This window comes from Schistocerca americana, chromosome 7 (assembly GCF_021461395.2).
Source record: "Schistocerca americana isolate TAMUIC-IGC-003095 chromosome 7, iqSchAmer2.1, whole genome shotgun sequence".
Taxonomy (NCBI): domain Eukaryota; kingdom Metazoa; phylum Arthropoda; class Insecta; order Orthoptera; family Acrididae; genus Schistocerca; species Schistocerca americana.
Genome location: NC_060125.1, coordinates 600,243,129 through 600,258,447, shown reverse-complemented (window position 1 = coordinate 600,258,447; position 15,319 = coordinate 600,243,129). Strand labels below are relative to the sequence as shown.

The window sequence follows — 15,319 nt, the reverse complement described above, 5'->3', positions numbered from 1 at the left end:
CCTGGGGCAAATAGATTTTCCTGGATAAGGTGTCCAACAAGTAAGAACCCATATGCACCTTGAAAACTTGGTCTTGTAAAAATGCCCAAAGAAAAAAGGGCAGGCACCCACGGAAGACCCATGTGTAAAGAGTATGGAGGATACCAGTTCTCCAGCAGGTGTCGTAGGCGTTCTCCAAATCGAAAAACACAGCCACAGTCTGGGATGTCTGCAGAAAACCATTCATGATATGGGTGGACAAAGTAACAAGATGGTCAACTGCAGAACGTGCTCGAAATCCACACTGTGCATTCATAAGTGAATGTCGAGACTCGAGCCACCACACCAGCTGGGCACGAAACATACGTTCCTTCACCTTGCAAACCCAGCTGGTAAGAGAGATGTGGCGATAGCTAGAAGGAAGGTTTTTGTCCTTACTGAGTTAGGTATGGAAATGATGGTGGCTTCATGCCTGTGTCCAGGAAAAGTGCCCTCTGCCCAGATGCGGTTGTATGTGTTAAGCAGAAAGTGCTTTCCTGCAAGAGAAAGGTGCTGCAACATCTGAATGTGGATGGTGTCTGGCCCTGGGGTGGAGGATCGGGATGAACTGAGAGCATGATCTAGCTACCTGATAGTACAGGTGGCATTGTGGCACCCGCGATTCAGAGAAGAGAAGGGTATCACCTGAGCTTCCTCCGCTTATTTCCGATAGAGGAAGGCCGGGTGATAGTGGAAAGAGCTCAAAACGTCTGCAAAATGGCGGCCCAAGGTATTGGAGATAGCAATAGGGTCCACGATGACATCATCAGTGTCTGTCAGGCCGGAAATTGGGAAATGGATCTTGGTTCCAGAGAGCTGTTGGAGGTTGGCCCACATGGCAGAGGAAGGTGTGCAACTGTTAAAAGAACTAGTGAATGAAATCCAGCTAGCTCTTTTGCTATCCCAAAGAACACTACGAGACTTTGCACGCATCTGTTTATATTGAACACAGTTTGCCAGCATAGTGTGGCAGTTAAAAATGTGGAGAGCACATCTACGTGTGCAAATTGCGTCATGGCATGCCTCAGTCCACCAAGGGACTGGGACACGACGTGGTGGAGAGGAAATGCAGGGGATGGAATGTCCTGCAGCAGTAAGGATAATGTTGCCGAGATATTCAATCTGGTCGCAACAGGGGAAATCTTTTTCTTTGAATGTCGCCAGGGAGAAGTAAAGCTGCCAGTCAGCCCTAGGAAACTGCCATTTAGGCGTGCACGCAGATGGGAACGCAAACGGATAGAACACGGGAAATGTTTGTTCGAGTAGGTGTCAGGAAGAACGGACTACTCAAGACGATGGGCAAGTTGGGCAATGCACAGGGATAGGTCCAAATAGGAATAGCTGTGTGAGGAGTCGGAAGGAAAAGTGGGTGCTCCAGTGTTAAGGCAGAAGGGGTTAAGAAGGTCAGCCAAGAGAGCATATCTCTGACAGGTCCTGGGAGAACCCCGAAGGGGATGATGTGCTTTAAGTCACAGAGTAGCCAAAATGGGGGAGGTAGCTGCCAAATAAGTTGAAGGAAGTCTGATATGGTGACAGCATATGATGGAGGGACATTCGTAGTACAGAGGGAAAATTCAGGTGGGGAAGAAAAAGGCAAACTGCCACAGCTTGAAGACTGGTAGTCAGCGAAATGGGTTGACTACGAATGTCATCCCGTATGAGCAGTATTACGCCCCCATGAGAGGAAAGGCCGACCTCAAGGGAAAGGTCAAAATGAATCAGTAATAAATGTGAAAGCTCAAAGCAGTCATAGGGTGCAATTTCGTTTCCTGAAGACAGAGTACAAGAGGCCACTGCGACACTAAAAGCAGCCGTAAATCCTCATTGTGGGACCGCAGGCCGCAAACATTCCATTCGAGGAAAGTCATGATGAACAGACGTGGGGGTGTCACCTCAGCGGCTGCCGAGTGACAGCTGGGGAAGAGGCGCTACTACAGGGCACAGAAGCAGGAGGATCCTCCTCCATGGAGTCCACAGAGCACCTGCTTGCTTGTGCGGTCAGACTATGGAGTCCAATACCAAAAAACGGTTGTTGGTGCAAACCGGCGACACGGAGGCTGGGCAGGCTAAGGTATCAAGTGCCAACACCATTGAAGAGGAACTTCAAGGTGACAAAGGAGGGAACCATTTGCCTTTGGAGGACTTCTTTGAGCCTTCCTGGGTAGATGAAGGCTGGGGTGTTGTTTAGCTGGAGGGACAGAGGAAGTCTTCACGTGAGTACTACTCCTGTCCTTTCCAGCCTACCGGTTGTGTAGCTGGTGGTTTTGTCCCTTGAGATGAGAGTTTGACAGCTCGTTGCACAGCTGGACGGGGGGATGGTGATTCTACCTTGACACTGGGCGATTTCATGACCTCAGAGCTGAATTGGATGTCACATGTCTGCATGGCCATGTCCTTCATGGAGCAAGAGGTAACAAGAACTATAGATACCAGATGGGAGAACACAGGGTTTGCGACTAACCAGTAACTTGCGAGCAACTGGATAAGGCACCTTTTCCTTTACCGTGATCTCCTGAACAGCCCACTCATCAAGATAACACTGGGCACTCCCAAGAGGCACCGGCATGGCCACCATTGCAGTTGATAAAGCGGGGAGAAGGAGGTGGACAGTCACCCTTGTGCACATCCCTACCACAGGTGACTCATTTGGCTGGTTGTCAACAACATGTTCTAGTGTCGTTAAAATGATGACACTGGTAGCAACGCATCAGGTTCGGAATGTATGGCCAGACGGTGATAATTTCATAGCCCACTTTGATCTTGGACGGCAGCACCACTATCAAAGGTGAGGAAAAGAGTGTGGGTGGGCACTAAGGAGGAATCTACCTTTTTCATTATACAATGGATGGCAATGACACCCTGATCTGGGAGGTAAGATTGTATTTCGGCCTCGGTTAGACTGTCGTGCAGTGTGGTGTAAATTACACCACGGAAAGAATTCAGAGTTCTGTGGGCCTCGACACGAACAGGGTAATCATGGAAAGCAAGGCAGCAAGCAGGTGTTGTGCCTGAGAATCAGAAGTGGTCTCCAAAAGTAAAATGCCATTCCATAAACGAGAGCACAATCTCACAGAGCCAGCAATTGCATCTACACCTTTCTGAATAATAAACAGATTTACCACGGCGAAGGACTGACCACCTTCAGTATGTGAGATCACGAGAAACCGTGGTGCAGCGGGAAGAGTCTTGCAATCATTAGCCTTGTTGCATTTACATTTTGTAGAAGATCAGTAGGAAGATGATTGACTCACCGCGAGGAAATCCCCACGATTACCAGCGTCTCCGGTGGTGTGCTCCTTCCAACTGGTGTCCCCCTTCACAAGGGGGTGCACCCGCCTAAGGTGATTGTTCACACCTCAGGTCATCCCTCCCAAACACCTGACGGAGGGACCAATTGGCAGTTTGTTAAGGTTACAGCTCAGGTAATCACCCCTCCCTGGGCCTGGCCTGTACCAGGGGGTACGTGTGAACCTCATCTGTCGACCCACGGCTGGGAATTACGCATTACCCAGTCACCTGTTACGCAGCACACGTGTGTGCTGGCCTTCAGGAGTGCACAGGAAGGAAGACGCAAAAAAAGAGGATCCTCAAATGCTGAAGCGGAGGAACGAGAGGAGAAGGGAGACAAAGAACAGAAAAGGGAGCAAAAAACAAAGGTGAGACTGTTCGCATGCCAGCGACAGAATGCAGAACATTCCCAAGAATACCCCAGACATGTTCCCCAAGGGAGGGGAAAAACAATAGCAAGAGGATAGACATTCAGCACAGAAAGAAAAAAATGCTGCAAGGGCTGGGGGCCCATGGTAGCCAAGCACCAACCTGCCAAAGAGTGGCAACCCGCCACGGGAGGGGGGGCCATCTTGCACACAACACACCAACAGAGGGACATGAGGACCCTGAGGTTCAACAATCCAACACAATCTGCAGCTACCATCCTCTCAAGCAGTTTGCAGAGCATGCTGAGGAGGCTAATCTATCAGCAGATGTTCACACCTGGCTGAAGGACTGTAATGATAACACTCTCACCATTGCAAAGAGAAGACAGCTTCAAGCCAAATATAGTTGAAGAACCTGAGTAGATATAACATTTTGAGTCGTATTCAGATGTTTGATCATCTGATTAAAAAGGGAATCATGGCCAGGGGCTGCATCATGAGATGAGACACGAGCCTCAAGCAGTTCCCTGTCAGTGAAAAGTTCATTAGATAATTTGGCTTGGCAGAGGGGTACAGGTGGGTGTTGAAACATAGGCAGATGTCTTTAACTTGTCGTTTCTGCATTAGAAAGGTAGATGGATAATAACGACACATCGATGCTGTCGTGAAGTGGGTCATGCGGTGTTCAGCAAGAACTGATGCACTGCTACAAAGACCACCCAAAAGGACATGATACAGAACAGTTTTTGATCTCTAGAACACAACCAATCTTAAGCCTGACCTGGGTGGCATATGTTCCGAAAGAGAAGACATAGTGCACTCAGTATTTCTTCTTCCTGTACTTAATCAGGTTGTAAGTTTAATGCAGAACTGCTTACACATGAGGCAGCCAGCATGTGACGGATGCCACTTGGGAATGTTGCAGAGCCCACGACAATTCTGTATAGCAGTTACAACATCTTTGGTCCAACACAGGACCGGCAGGCAGCAATGTGTGACTGTAGAGAGAGGAATAGCAGTTCCAGTAGCATGGGTGATAGCATCAGAAGTATCTGCCACAACTTCTTCAGTGCAATCTTATGGGAGGAGGGGAGGGGGTGTGGTGAAGGTGACAGCAGGGGAATAGAATTGTCAGTAGGGTTTTTGAAGAGCCCATCATGGTAATTGGTCTGATGGGCCGTGATAAAGTGACAGCACCACAGGAAAGAGGTCACTGTCACAAAGATCATAATGGGGTGAGCAATGTAGCAAAGCCATGAGATTGGGGGAATTCATCTTCAGGTTGACTGCCAGAATAGGTGCCATGAACGGCACTGAATTGGGCAGGAGTGTCATCACTGAGGTGGCACAGACTGAGATAGGAAAGGAACCGGTCAATCAGAAGGCCCCTACCAGATAAAATATTACTTCTCCACATGGGGTGTGGAACAGTGGAATCCCAAGTAGGAGAAAAGGGGGACAGCTGTTTGATTAAGGTGGTTACCTGAGGGGAAGTAAGTGCCCTCCCTGGAAATACATAAATGTTACAAATTGTGATCACTGGAGTAGTTTTCACCCACACCACTACTACTTCCAATGTGGTATGGAGGGGAATTCACTCACTGACAACATCTGTGTGAACCAACATACAGACCCCAGTTGCCCTCCTAGGACATGTACAATTCTGACAAAATGCACAGTTATAACGAAGTTCCACAGAATGGTCTTCAGTGAAGTGAGTTTCTTGGAGGGCAATACAGACTGCAGAATAAAAGGAAATTATGTTGTTGCAGTTCCAGACAAATGACAGTAGTACCCCATACAGTTCCATTGAATTGTATCCTCGTTGGGCGTGATGGAGCCACATGGACCTGTCACGTCCCAGGACCATGGTCTGTCACCAGCATATGCAGGACAACATCAATTAACAATGGTTCAAAATATGACATTGTAGGAGGATCTGGCACCTATGGAATCATTGAAACAGCTTTCTTCTTCTTCTTCTTCTTCTTCTTCTTCTCCTCCTCCTCCTCCTCCTCCTCCTCCTCCTCTTCCTCCTGCTCCCTGGTACAGAGTAAATAGATTCACTTCCAGTTCTCTGGCTTGTCCCTCTTCCCATGAAGTAACCAGTGCAAAAGTCAAGGAACATGGCACCTACACAGTTGCTGGTATCTACAGAATTCTGTGTCTCATAGATGAAAAGAGTAAGCCGATTTTCACATGATCATTGTTTCTGGAACCCATGTTGATTCATACACGAGATTTTCAGTCTCCAGAAATGTCATAATATGCAAGCATAAATGATGTTCCAATATTTTACGACCGACCGACGTCAGAGAGATAGGCCTATAGTTATGTGTGTCTTTTTGACAAGCCTTCTTGAAAACAGGTATGACCTTTGCTTTATTTTCCTAATCATCACATACACTTCATTCCTACAGTACACTGCTGCCAACTAACAAGAACAGTATCTGCAATAAGTGGTGGTCCAGCATAAAAATTAGTCATTTTCATTTGCTTATGATATTCTGTGGTAACTCTTCCAATACATAAAGGGTACTTCTGGCTCAAATGGACAGTTCAAGCAATATGTAGTGTAAGTTCACAAACCTCTAGTCAACCCCGGTTCAGAAGTCTGGGGACTCAGAATTCCCAAACTTCTCGATATATGATTTGTTTAGTTCATTTGTTGATAACAACATGAATTTACTCCCAAGTACTAGCAGCTTTCTCTCAGTTAATACTAGACAAAATTCAGTCTATAATTGTATCACATTCTTACACTACTGTACAGAAAGTCTTACAGTACTCTGCATTTTCAGTAAGTTACCACCAGAATTTGAAAATCTTAGCACTTTCAAGTCTAAATAGAAGAATTTCCTCATGATTCATTCCTATTGCATCAAGTACTCCTCAGAAAAAATTAGGCAAATTCCTGTGGTATATTGTTGATTAATAAATAGTCAGCAGCTTACTGTCTGCATAGCATTCATTCACCAAATTTAATTTCACAGGTTTTTAATCTTTCTCATGTTATTTCTTATACTCATTCATTCTATTACCATGAAGACTGGTTTCTCAATTTGGCCCTACGGAACAGTATGTGTAAGCAAAAATAAAATATTCCCAGCAGTTTAGACACCTGCAAGACATAGATATGTGAACTGCACATAATTCAAATTAGCCTACTTTCTTTTATGCAATCATCTTGCCTAAATGAATGGTTACTTCCAGAATATCATCCAACAGGACATCATTTCTGAGCCGTGCACGGCTCGTGTTTGTGCCATTATTGCTTGACACCTTGTCTTGACGGTACTCCCATCTCGTTTATTATTCAATTTACTGGCGTCACTAATTTACTGGCTTGCCTGCCCTTGAGTGGCAGTAACAGCGCTAATCGATAAGAACATTGCTGTACTATCTTTGGAGCAACCGTTAGTATTTCCAGGTCGTTGTGTGTCAGGAGTTTAGTCAGGACGGAGCAGCAGTGAAGTCCAGACAGCCATGACTCGCCTGGCCATTGCCGGCACACATGACTGCAGTGGGGACGACCTTGGTTGGTCGTTCAGTCTGTCATCTCATTGGACAACGTGTATTTGGTCACCGACCGCTTCCAGGTTCTCTGCGTGTGTCGACTTGTGATTCCTCCTAGTTGTTCCACAGTGACTAGTTTTAGTATTATTCGAGTTATTTGTGGAATTGTTTCGCGGAACCGTGTGTAGCTTGTGTGGTTTTGACTGAGCAGTTATTTTACGGCTGTCTGTGTGCTAGACTGAGTAAGTTGGTTGGGACGGGGCATTGAGTAAGTCTACACGGCATGAGGCCAGGCCGAGACTGCTGGCGGCGTGCATGTGCTGCCAGATCGTGAGGCACTAGCTGCGAGAGCGACGAAGTTCGCTACCCACAGAACATGGATGCTGAAGTTGAGTGATCAGTTAATCTGTTATCAAACCTCAACTATTGTGACATCTCTTCTTTCATTTGCGGGTTGTGGTTCCCTAGGCTGTTCGGGGTAGCAGAAACATATGGTGTGTTGGAGTCAGCGAAATCTTGCAGCGGTCTTCCTATATTGTGATTAACTGTCAACTTGACTGTTACTTACCAGTGAAGTGCACCAGCGGTATTTTTTGCCCTGTGACCGTTAACACCCCAGTTACCCACCCTGGTAGTTAGTGTAGTTTCCCGGCTGTGTGCCTTTCCTCGTCGTGTTTATGCTGTCTGGCACAGCATGTAGTTCGACAGCCTTTTAAGTTGTTTGGTTCATATTTTGCTTAGAGCAGTTTTTCTTCCCTTGGCTGTTTTGAGACGCGCCAATTTCTGAAGACGTAGTCCTGTTTGTATCCCCGTCCTCTGCCGTTATTTTCCATCGTTGTGCTGTTGGCCAGATGGATGGGAATTGGTTAAATTTTGGTTGGTCCTTGGGCCATCCCTAGTTTGGGTTGCCATCCGTTTATTTAAGTTCAACTTTTGGCTGCCTGTCTCACCTCACCTTATGTTTGAGTTAACTTCTCAGGCCAACCCTTCGAACACTTCTGAGCACCACTTGCTCTGTTTGTTTTAGATTTCTATTTTCATTTTAGTTTGAAGTATTGTGTGAGGCCTTTGCTGTGTACCAATTCAGTTCTTTTTAAATTTTACATAAAGGCCTTCAGCCATATTAAATTAAAATTTTGAATATTGATTAAAAAAAAAAGAACGAAAAAGTTTTTTCTTTAAAATTGGTTCTACCTGAAATTGTTTGTAATCCAGGCCCTAAGCTGTTATTTGTTCCTTGTGTTGTGTGTGGCTTTCAGCTGAGGATTTACGTGAACCCCTTATAAATAAGGCCTTCAGCCATGTGTATTTTTAATAGGAAAAATTTTTTATAAGAAGGAAAGGGTTTATTTTAAATTGTTTGTCTGACTTGTTGTTCAGGTTTTCAGCAGTTGTTTCAAATTTGTTTGTGGCCTTCAGCCACGCAGTAAGTTGATATTTCTTTAATTAGGCTTTCGGCCATTATGATGTAAGTTTAAAAAGAAATTTCTTGGTTGGAAAAATTGATTATCAATGTGTTTAATTATAGATTTCCTTCAGAAATGTAGTGTAGGCCTTCAGCTGCCAATTGTTTTCAATTGCATGCTTTATTTTTAAAGGAAAAAATTTACCTTCTATTTTTAATGGCTTTTGATGTGGTTTTGGGCCTTCAGCCCAAAAAGCATCTCAAGTTCTTTAACTGGGCCTTCAACAGTATTGTTTAATTGTGATCTTTTAAAGCAATGTGTAAAAGAGTGGTTCCTAGGAAAATAAAGTTGTGTGTTTGACTGTGCAACTCACAGCAACTTTTTACGGCCCCATCCACAATCATAACCTTATCCTGTGCGCTCTCTGAGTACCTACCAACCAGGTCTCTCTCACTGATTTCTTTCTCCCCAAATTTGGCAATTACTCTTATGGCAGAAAGAGCTGAACCTAAACATCTCAGCATGTTTGTTATATGGTTTTTCCATTTAAAGTTTAAAATAATAGGCACACCCATGTACTTAGCACTTTCTACCACAAAAGATAGGAGCTTTTTTCCTAAGTTTAAAGCTAGTTCATTTGTGCAAAACTAGTTACTAACTTCAACAGAAACATCGTGGTGAGTAGCAATCTATCCATTTCATAATACTGTCAAAGGTTAGTTTGACCAAGGCACATACGCTGGTTTATTCTGTGAAAGTCTCTCCACTTCTGTGTAACCATCGCACTCTACAACCACTTGAAACTGTTTACTATAGCCAAGTCTTTTCTCCCTCTACATTTTTTCCCTTCATTTTCAAAATCCTTTCATTACCTGCGAGGAAGTTATTCTGCACTGCTGACCGCCCACCGTGACTCACCAAGCAGATAATGAAGCATCCCTAATTGTATTATTCTAATATCCAAGTGTAACTTCCAGCATAGTGTTTCTTATACAGCACCTGAATGTCATGTGCTTACTTAGGCATCTCATAAATTAATGACTCTAATAAAATATTGATTGGCTTAGCCTCTTTTCAGTATGTAACTGACGATTTTTATTATTCAAAATTTTTATTATGTGCTCAGTGAAAGCACAAATAGCTACCTCAAAACCTAGGTCTTTCGAAATACAAAATTTCAACAATGTGCGCAAAGATAGATTGCTACTTGCCATACAGTAGACATGCTAAGCTGCAGATGGGCACAATTTAAATACACTTACATAAAGCTTTCGTCCACAGCCTTCATCACTTTGAGAGAAAAACACACCATTAATACATAAAAGCAAGCACACCTCCAGTGCATATGACCATCACTCCAGCAGCTCAGGCCGAGCTGCTGGAATTGGCAGTCATGTGCTCAGGAGGTGTGCTTGCTTTTATGTATGAAGGCTGTGGCTGAGAATTTTATATAAATGCCTTGTAATTGTAGTTGTCTGCACCTTAATGAATCTTCTTTATGGTAAGTAGCAATCTATCTTTTCTTACGTTGTTGATATTCCTATCTAGAGTTTTCATTGTTTGAAATGCCAAATTTAACAAACAGCTTATCCTATTTATCCACATGACTGATACTAGCGAGTAACTGATCTTATTGAGAGGCCTAAAAATGTCCCATTTTAAGCTATGGAAACACAATGGATTAATTATATATCACACGTGGCCGAGAACATTACATAAGATTAGAGGACTGCAACTTTTTATTGTCTTATTGGATATACTGTACTCTACACACCCTTTACGAATATTTCATTTAGTCATTGAGGATGGTAGCTTATATGGCAGTGTGTACCAGACTTGTGTAAGTCCAGTGGAGATGGAAAGTGTGGTGAAAATTGCAATACCGCCATTCTGCTTTGTAGTTTTCTGTTTTTAAATTGTGATTTTGCTCGTTGTCTGATCTGCTGTCTTGCCTGAGATTCAGGTTAGGTTGGAAGGTAACAGTTTGGTTGCGACTTGGCAAAGCCAACAAATGTGTCCCCCTCCTGGCTTCTAAGGGGCTCGACGCTCCCACGTCGATCTCACATGCTGCCTCCAAATGTTCCTATCTTGTGCTACTTCCTGCCTCTCTCTCTTTTTTTTTTTTTTAACACGCAACCTTTTCCATATGGTTTTCATTTCATTTTACCCATGTACTGCTTCATTTACCCACGACTTCTCCATGAATATGTTTGCTTGATCCTGTTTCGTTCTCATCAGATGACCTATCCATTGAAATCTTCCAAAATTCATTATGCTCATTAATGTTCCTTATTGTGATGACGTGTGGATTTGTGTTTGACTTCTCTTCCAGCTTTGAATTCTTCATGGACCAAAGATTTTCCTAAAAACTGTTTTCAAATATTCATAACTGATGTTCTTTCAATCTAGTGACATTGCATATATTAGGCCTGGTCTGATGACTATTTTATAGCTTCATTTTAGTTTTCCTTGCCACTAATTTAGTCTCTAGAAGTTTTTGTATGAAGCAGCAGGCTCTATTAGCACTCAGCAGTCACATTTTTACTTCTACTTGCCCCTGATTTTGTTCATCTATCATTGCACCCACAAATTTGATCTGTTCAGCGCATTCAGATGTGTGTTTGCTGATTATCAGATGCCACTGGGTTTCTTGTTCACCTCTAAACCTTTGAACTACCATGTACTTTGTTTTCTGATCATTTAATTTTAGCCCAAGTTTGTATACTACTTCTTTGAGCTTTATGAATAACTGTCTAATCTCATTTTCACTTTTACCAGTGAGCAGTACACCATCTGTTTTTTGCTAGAACCTTAACTTTATTTCTTTGGAGCAACCCAGCTGGTACTAGTTTGAATTTCCTCACAACTAACTCCAATGCTACACTGAAGAGGGGACAGAGCATCATCTTGCTTTTCTCCAATTTTATTTCCAAAATGGTTGGATTTTATTCAATTCAGCAAAGACCAGTTTATATTATCCAAGCACATTCAAAGATTTATAAGTTAACTGGAAATCCCAAAATCATCATTGCATTCCATGGACTTTGCTTATGAATGGAGTCTTAAGCTTTCATTGTTATGTCATTACCATCTTTTTTAACAGCAAGTATTCCATAGTTAAATTACATCCTTCGGGTAAATATGTTTTTCCACTGTCGTCTGATATTTTCAAATTTTTAAGATATTTGAAGGCACTAATAACAAGAGGCCCCACATTTGTCAGTTTTTGTTCTGCTAATATATTCATTCTGTTCCACGATGCCAGCCATCAGCCGTTTCTTGAGATTCTTAAGTCCACCATAATATCAGGCATTTGTCAGCTCAGTATCTCATTGTTTACCAATCTTTCAATTATGAGTCGTGATTGCATACAATATGTGTATAAATGTTCATTTCACTGCACTTCCTTGATATCAGTTTTGCAATATACTGGTTTACCTTCTTTTCTGTAGATCTTTAACAAATTTTCTCATATACTATCATAAAGTAGGCATCAGCATGTTATTTAATGGGGTCAACAGAAGTGTCCGATCCCACGCGTCGGCTTTGACCCGTGATGTAAGTGTGTTGTGTGTGACGCCATGAAGGCGCGGAGTTTGGTTTGAGAGTGTGGCGTGTTTGCAGATATCGTCGTGTTGTGCTCTCTGGTGGTACGTTCAGGGTTTTCGTTTGTGTGGTGTAATGGGCTCAGTTTGCTTTTGCTCATTATCCAGAATTGTTCGAGTGTCGGCTGTGTTTGTAGTGGAATTAGTTTCAGTGAGTTAAAGATTTTGTGTGAATGTTAATTTAGTGTTGTTCTCTGTACATCGTGTGCTAATTTTCGTCAAATTAATCGGTTGTTGTTTTCGTTCAGGAACGGATAAAATTAATAGTGCTCAGGTCAAGGGAAGTCTGATCCCAATGTGTGGCTGTGTATGTTGATATTGGTATCGGGAGACGTTTTTGAGCTATATAGGCCAAGGAGAGTGTTTGATCCTAACTTATGGGATCGGGAGCTGCTGTTGAGCTATATAGGTCAAGGGAAGTGTCCGATTCCCGATGATATTGTGTTTAGTGGTACTTGGGGAGTTTTGTGATGTCGGTTTTTTTCATAGTTTTGTGTGGTTTTGTATAAGGGGTGGGTGTCTAAATTTGTTTATATTTAGTTTGCCCCCACCCAAAAAAAACCCATTTCCTGCACTTGTCGCGTTAGTGTCATTAGGCTTTTTGTGGAAAGTGTGTGTGTGTTTTTTCGATGTATTTTCGTCCTCATAATGTGTATGTACTGGCTTTATATGCGGCATATTGGAATCGTGGTTTATGCTCGTTTCTGCCATATTTGTGACGTCATGGGTCAAAGCAGACGGGTGGGATCAGACGCTTCCGTATTTCCATTTAATGTACTTGGCAATGTTAGTTGCAGAGGGTTGCCAAATGCCTTTCTAGTCACAATTCTTTTTTCTGGGAGATCTGCTTTCAAACAACAGTTACAATGTCACTGAGAAGGTGTTAAATTTGGAACTAGCATTATGCTCAACTGTAAACTCAATCTTTTTTAAAACTTACTCTAAAATTCCATATTATTCTATCATTAATCCCCTGATAGTTTTATCTGGGCAGCATATGTTGCTAAATTATGTAATATGGCTGATTGTTCACCACGATCTGACAATTGATTTGTAACAGCATTGGCATGGGTTACTTGAGGTCTTGAATGAATCTAGTGCCTGTTAGCATACATCTTGAGTTACTTGATACCTATGGATAATTAAATGACTTGAAACTAAATTGTAATTGAGTAAGTAATATGGAGTTACTGAACAGAATTTAGGAAAAATAAATGTGTGACGCATGTTCAACTGTCAACTTGGCTATGGAGGGAAACGTGAGGAGTAAAAATTGTGGAGACCATGCCTTGACTAGCAGCCATATTTGAATAGAAGTAGGTTGCAGTAGTGACACACAGCTGCAGAGGATAAACTAGCATGGAGAGCTGCATAAAACCAGTCTTCTGGACTGCACATCACAATAACGCTAGGTTGAAGATTACTAACAGCACTTTTAAATCAATTTTTCTGCCCAATTTTTGTAAGCCTACATTAAAATCAGCAAAAAAACAATAACCAATCATTTCTGTCTGACAGCATAACAACATATCAAAATGTTTCACAACATCTGAATGGGTGTATGGATAAAGCAATACCAAGCAATACTTCAACATTAATTCCCAAGAACATGCTTCTACACTCTGCTCTGCACTGAATTTACATTTACAGCTGTTCCATCCATATTCATCTACACGAATAATACGCTAATTTATGACAAGCAACTTTCCCTGTGTTGCTATTGCTAAGACAGACAAATGACCAATTATTTTCCCAATAACTAAGATGTTACAAACTAACAACCAATTTATTTTTACGTCCCATCTGTAATATTCTGATAAAGTATATTTATCTCCCGTTTCCTTCTATCCTATATCATGAATCCTTCTGAATTTAACATAAAGTTACTTCAAATGTTGACATATTAACGTGACTAGTCTGTGACGAAAATGCACGTAACGGTACTAATGTGTGAATGCTGGGTGTTACTAATGTCTCAAGGTTTCCAAAACGGCAATTTATAAATCACTTAGTCGGTGCTACAATAACTGCCCCACAAAGCGGTAGGTAATTACGAAAGATGACGACGTGCCTTTAGAAAGTATTCAGTATCATTCACTTGTCATGTTCTGCAGTTACCTGACCAATGGTAATACTAAGTCTTCCTGTAGTGTTCTGTGCATATGTCATTCCGACCATCTGATGATGCAATGCCAGAGCAGCCTGCTGATCAGCTGACTCTTGTTGCTGTTGTCGCGTGTCTGTCGAAATACGCAAGAAATCTGGTGGCAATGCACCAACAAACACCTGTAACACACATTAGCATCTGTAAACTGCGCCTCATCTACTCCTTAAGAAATTATGAGATATGCATAAAAATATTTGCAGAACGTTCTAGGGGAAACAGACATACTCGTTTTCTTCTTTCAGCATTCCTTTCCACAGCTGACTCGGCAGACATTTTTAACCGACTTTTTCCGCAAAACTGTCAAATAAAACAACTAAAACTTCCAGTTCCTTAGCTCAAAGTGTAGGTTACACAACTCACAATGCAAAACACATCACTCCTGACTCCTTCTTAATCAGAGATGCATACATAAAACAGAGCTGTCAATGTGTAATGAAATTTAAGTGTCTTTTTAGTCATTGTAGAGGGGGAATCGATACACCAATCGACTGCAGCGCTGGTTCAGCTTTTATCTCTGGCACGGAACGTAAAGTCGGGTTCACATACGCTTCTAATGTGGCGCGACAGCTTATGGCTTTCTATTGTGGCATCACGAGCTAACGTTCACACAGAACGCCACAAATTCTGCGTAGTTACACAGCTTTCAATATGGCGTCAACTGAAATCATATGTGCGGATATGAATTTCTAGTGCAGGTTATGGCCTTCTAGAGCTGTGACAAGAGTTAAATATCAGAAGGACAGTGCCCAGATCTTAGCTCCGAAAACAGATTTCGCACAGGGGGCACTTTCAGAGACGAAAATGCTGTCTGAAGGGACAAACTAACCAACAACTAGCATGTAAATATCATCTGCAGCAGCGTCACTGTTTCAGATTTTAAATTCTTGTTGTATTAGGTGATGTAGGCGTTTCGAATAACTGATTTTTAGTTTAATAGCCGTCACATCACAC

At 42.5% G+C, this 15,319-nt stretch overlaps 1 protein-coding gene across 1 annotated transcript in view; it reads right to left on the bottom strand.

Annotated features, from left to right (window-relative positions):
* LOC124622119 (toll-interacting protein-like) overlaps positions 1 to 14,769 on the bottom strand; it is a 66,135-nt gene extending 51,366 nt beyond the window's left edge. Inside the window, exons 1-2 of the mRNA XM_047147729.1 lie at positions 14,594 to 14,769; positions 14,320 to 14,487 (exon numbers count right to left, since the gene is read on the bottom strand). Coding sequence (XP_047003685.1) covers positions 14,320 to 14,487; positions 14,594 to 14,641 — 216 coding nt within the window. The 5' untranslated portion in view covers positions 14,642 to 14,769. The remainder of the gene's footprint in view (positions 1 to 14,319; positions 14,488 to 14,593) is intronic.
* Positions 14,770 to 15,319: the final 550 nt, after the last annotated feature.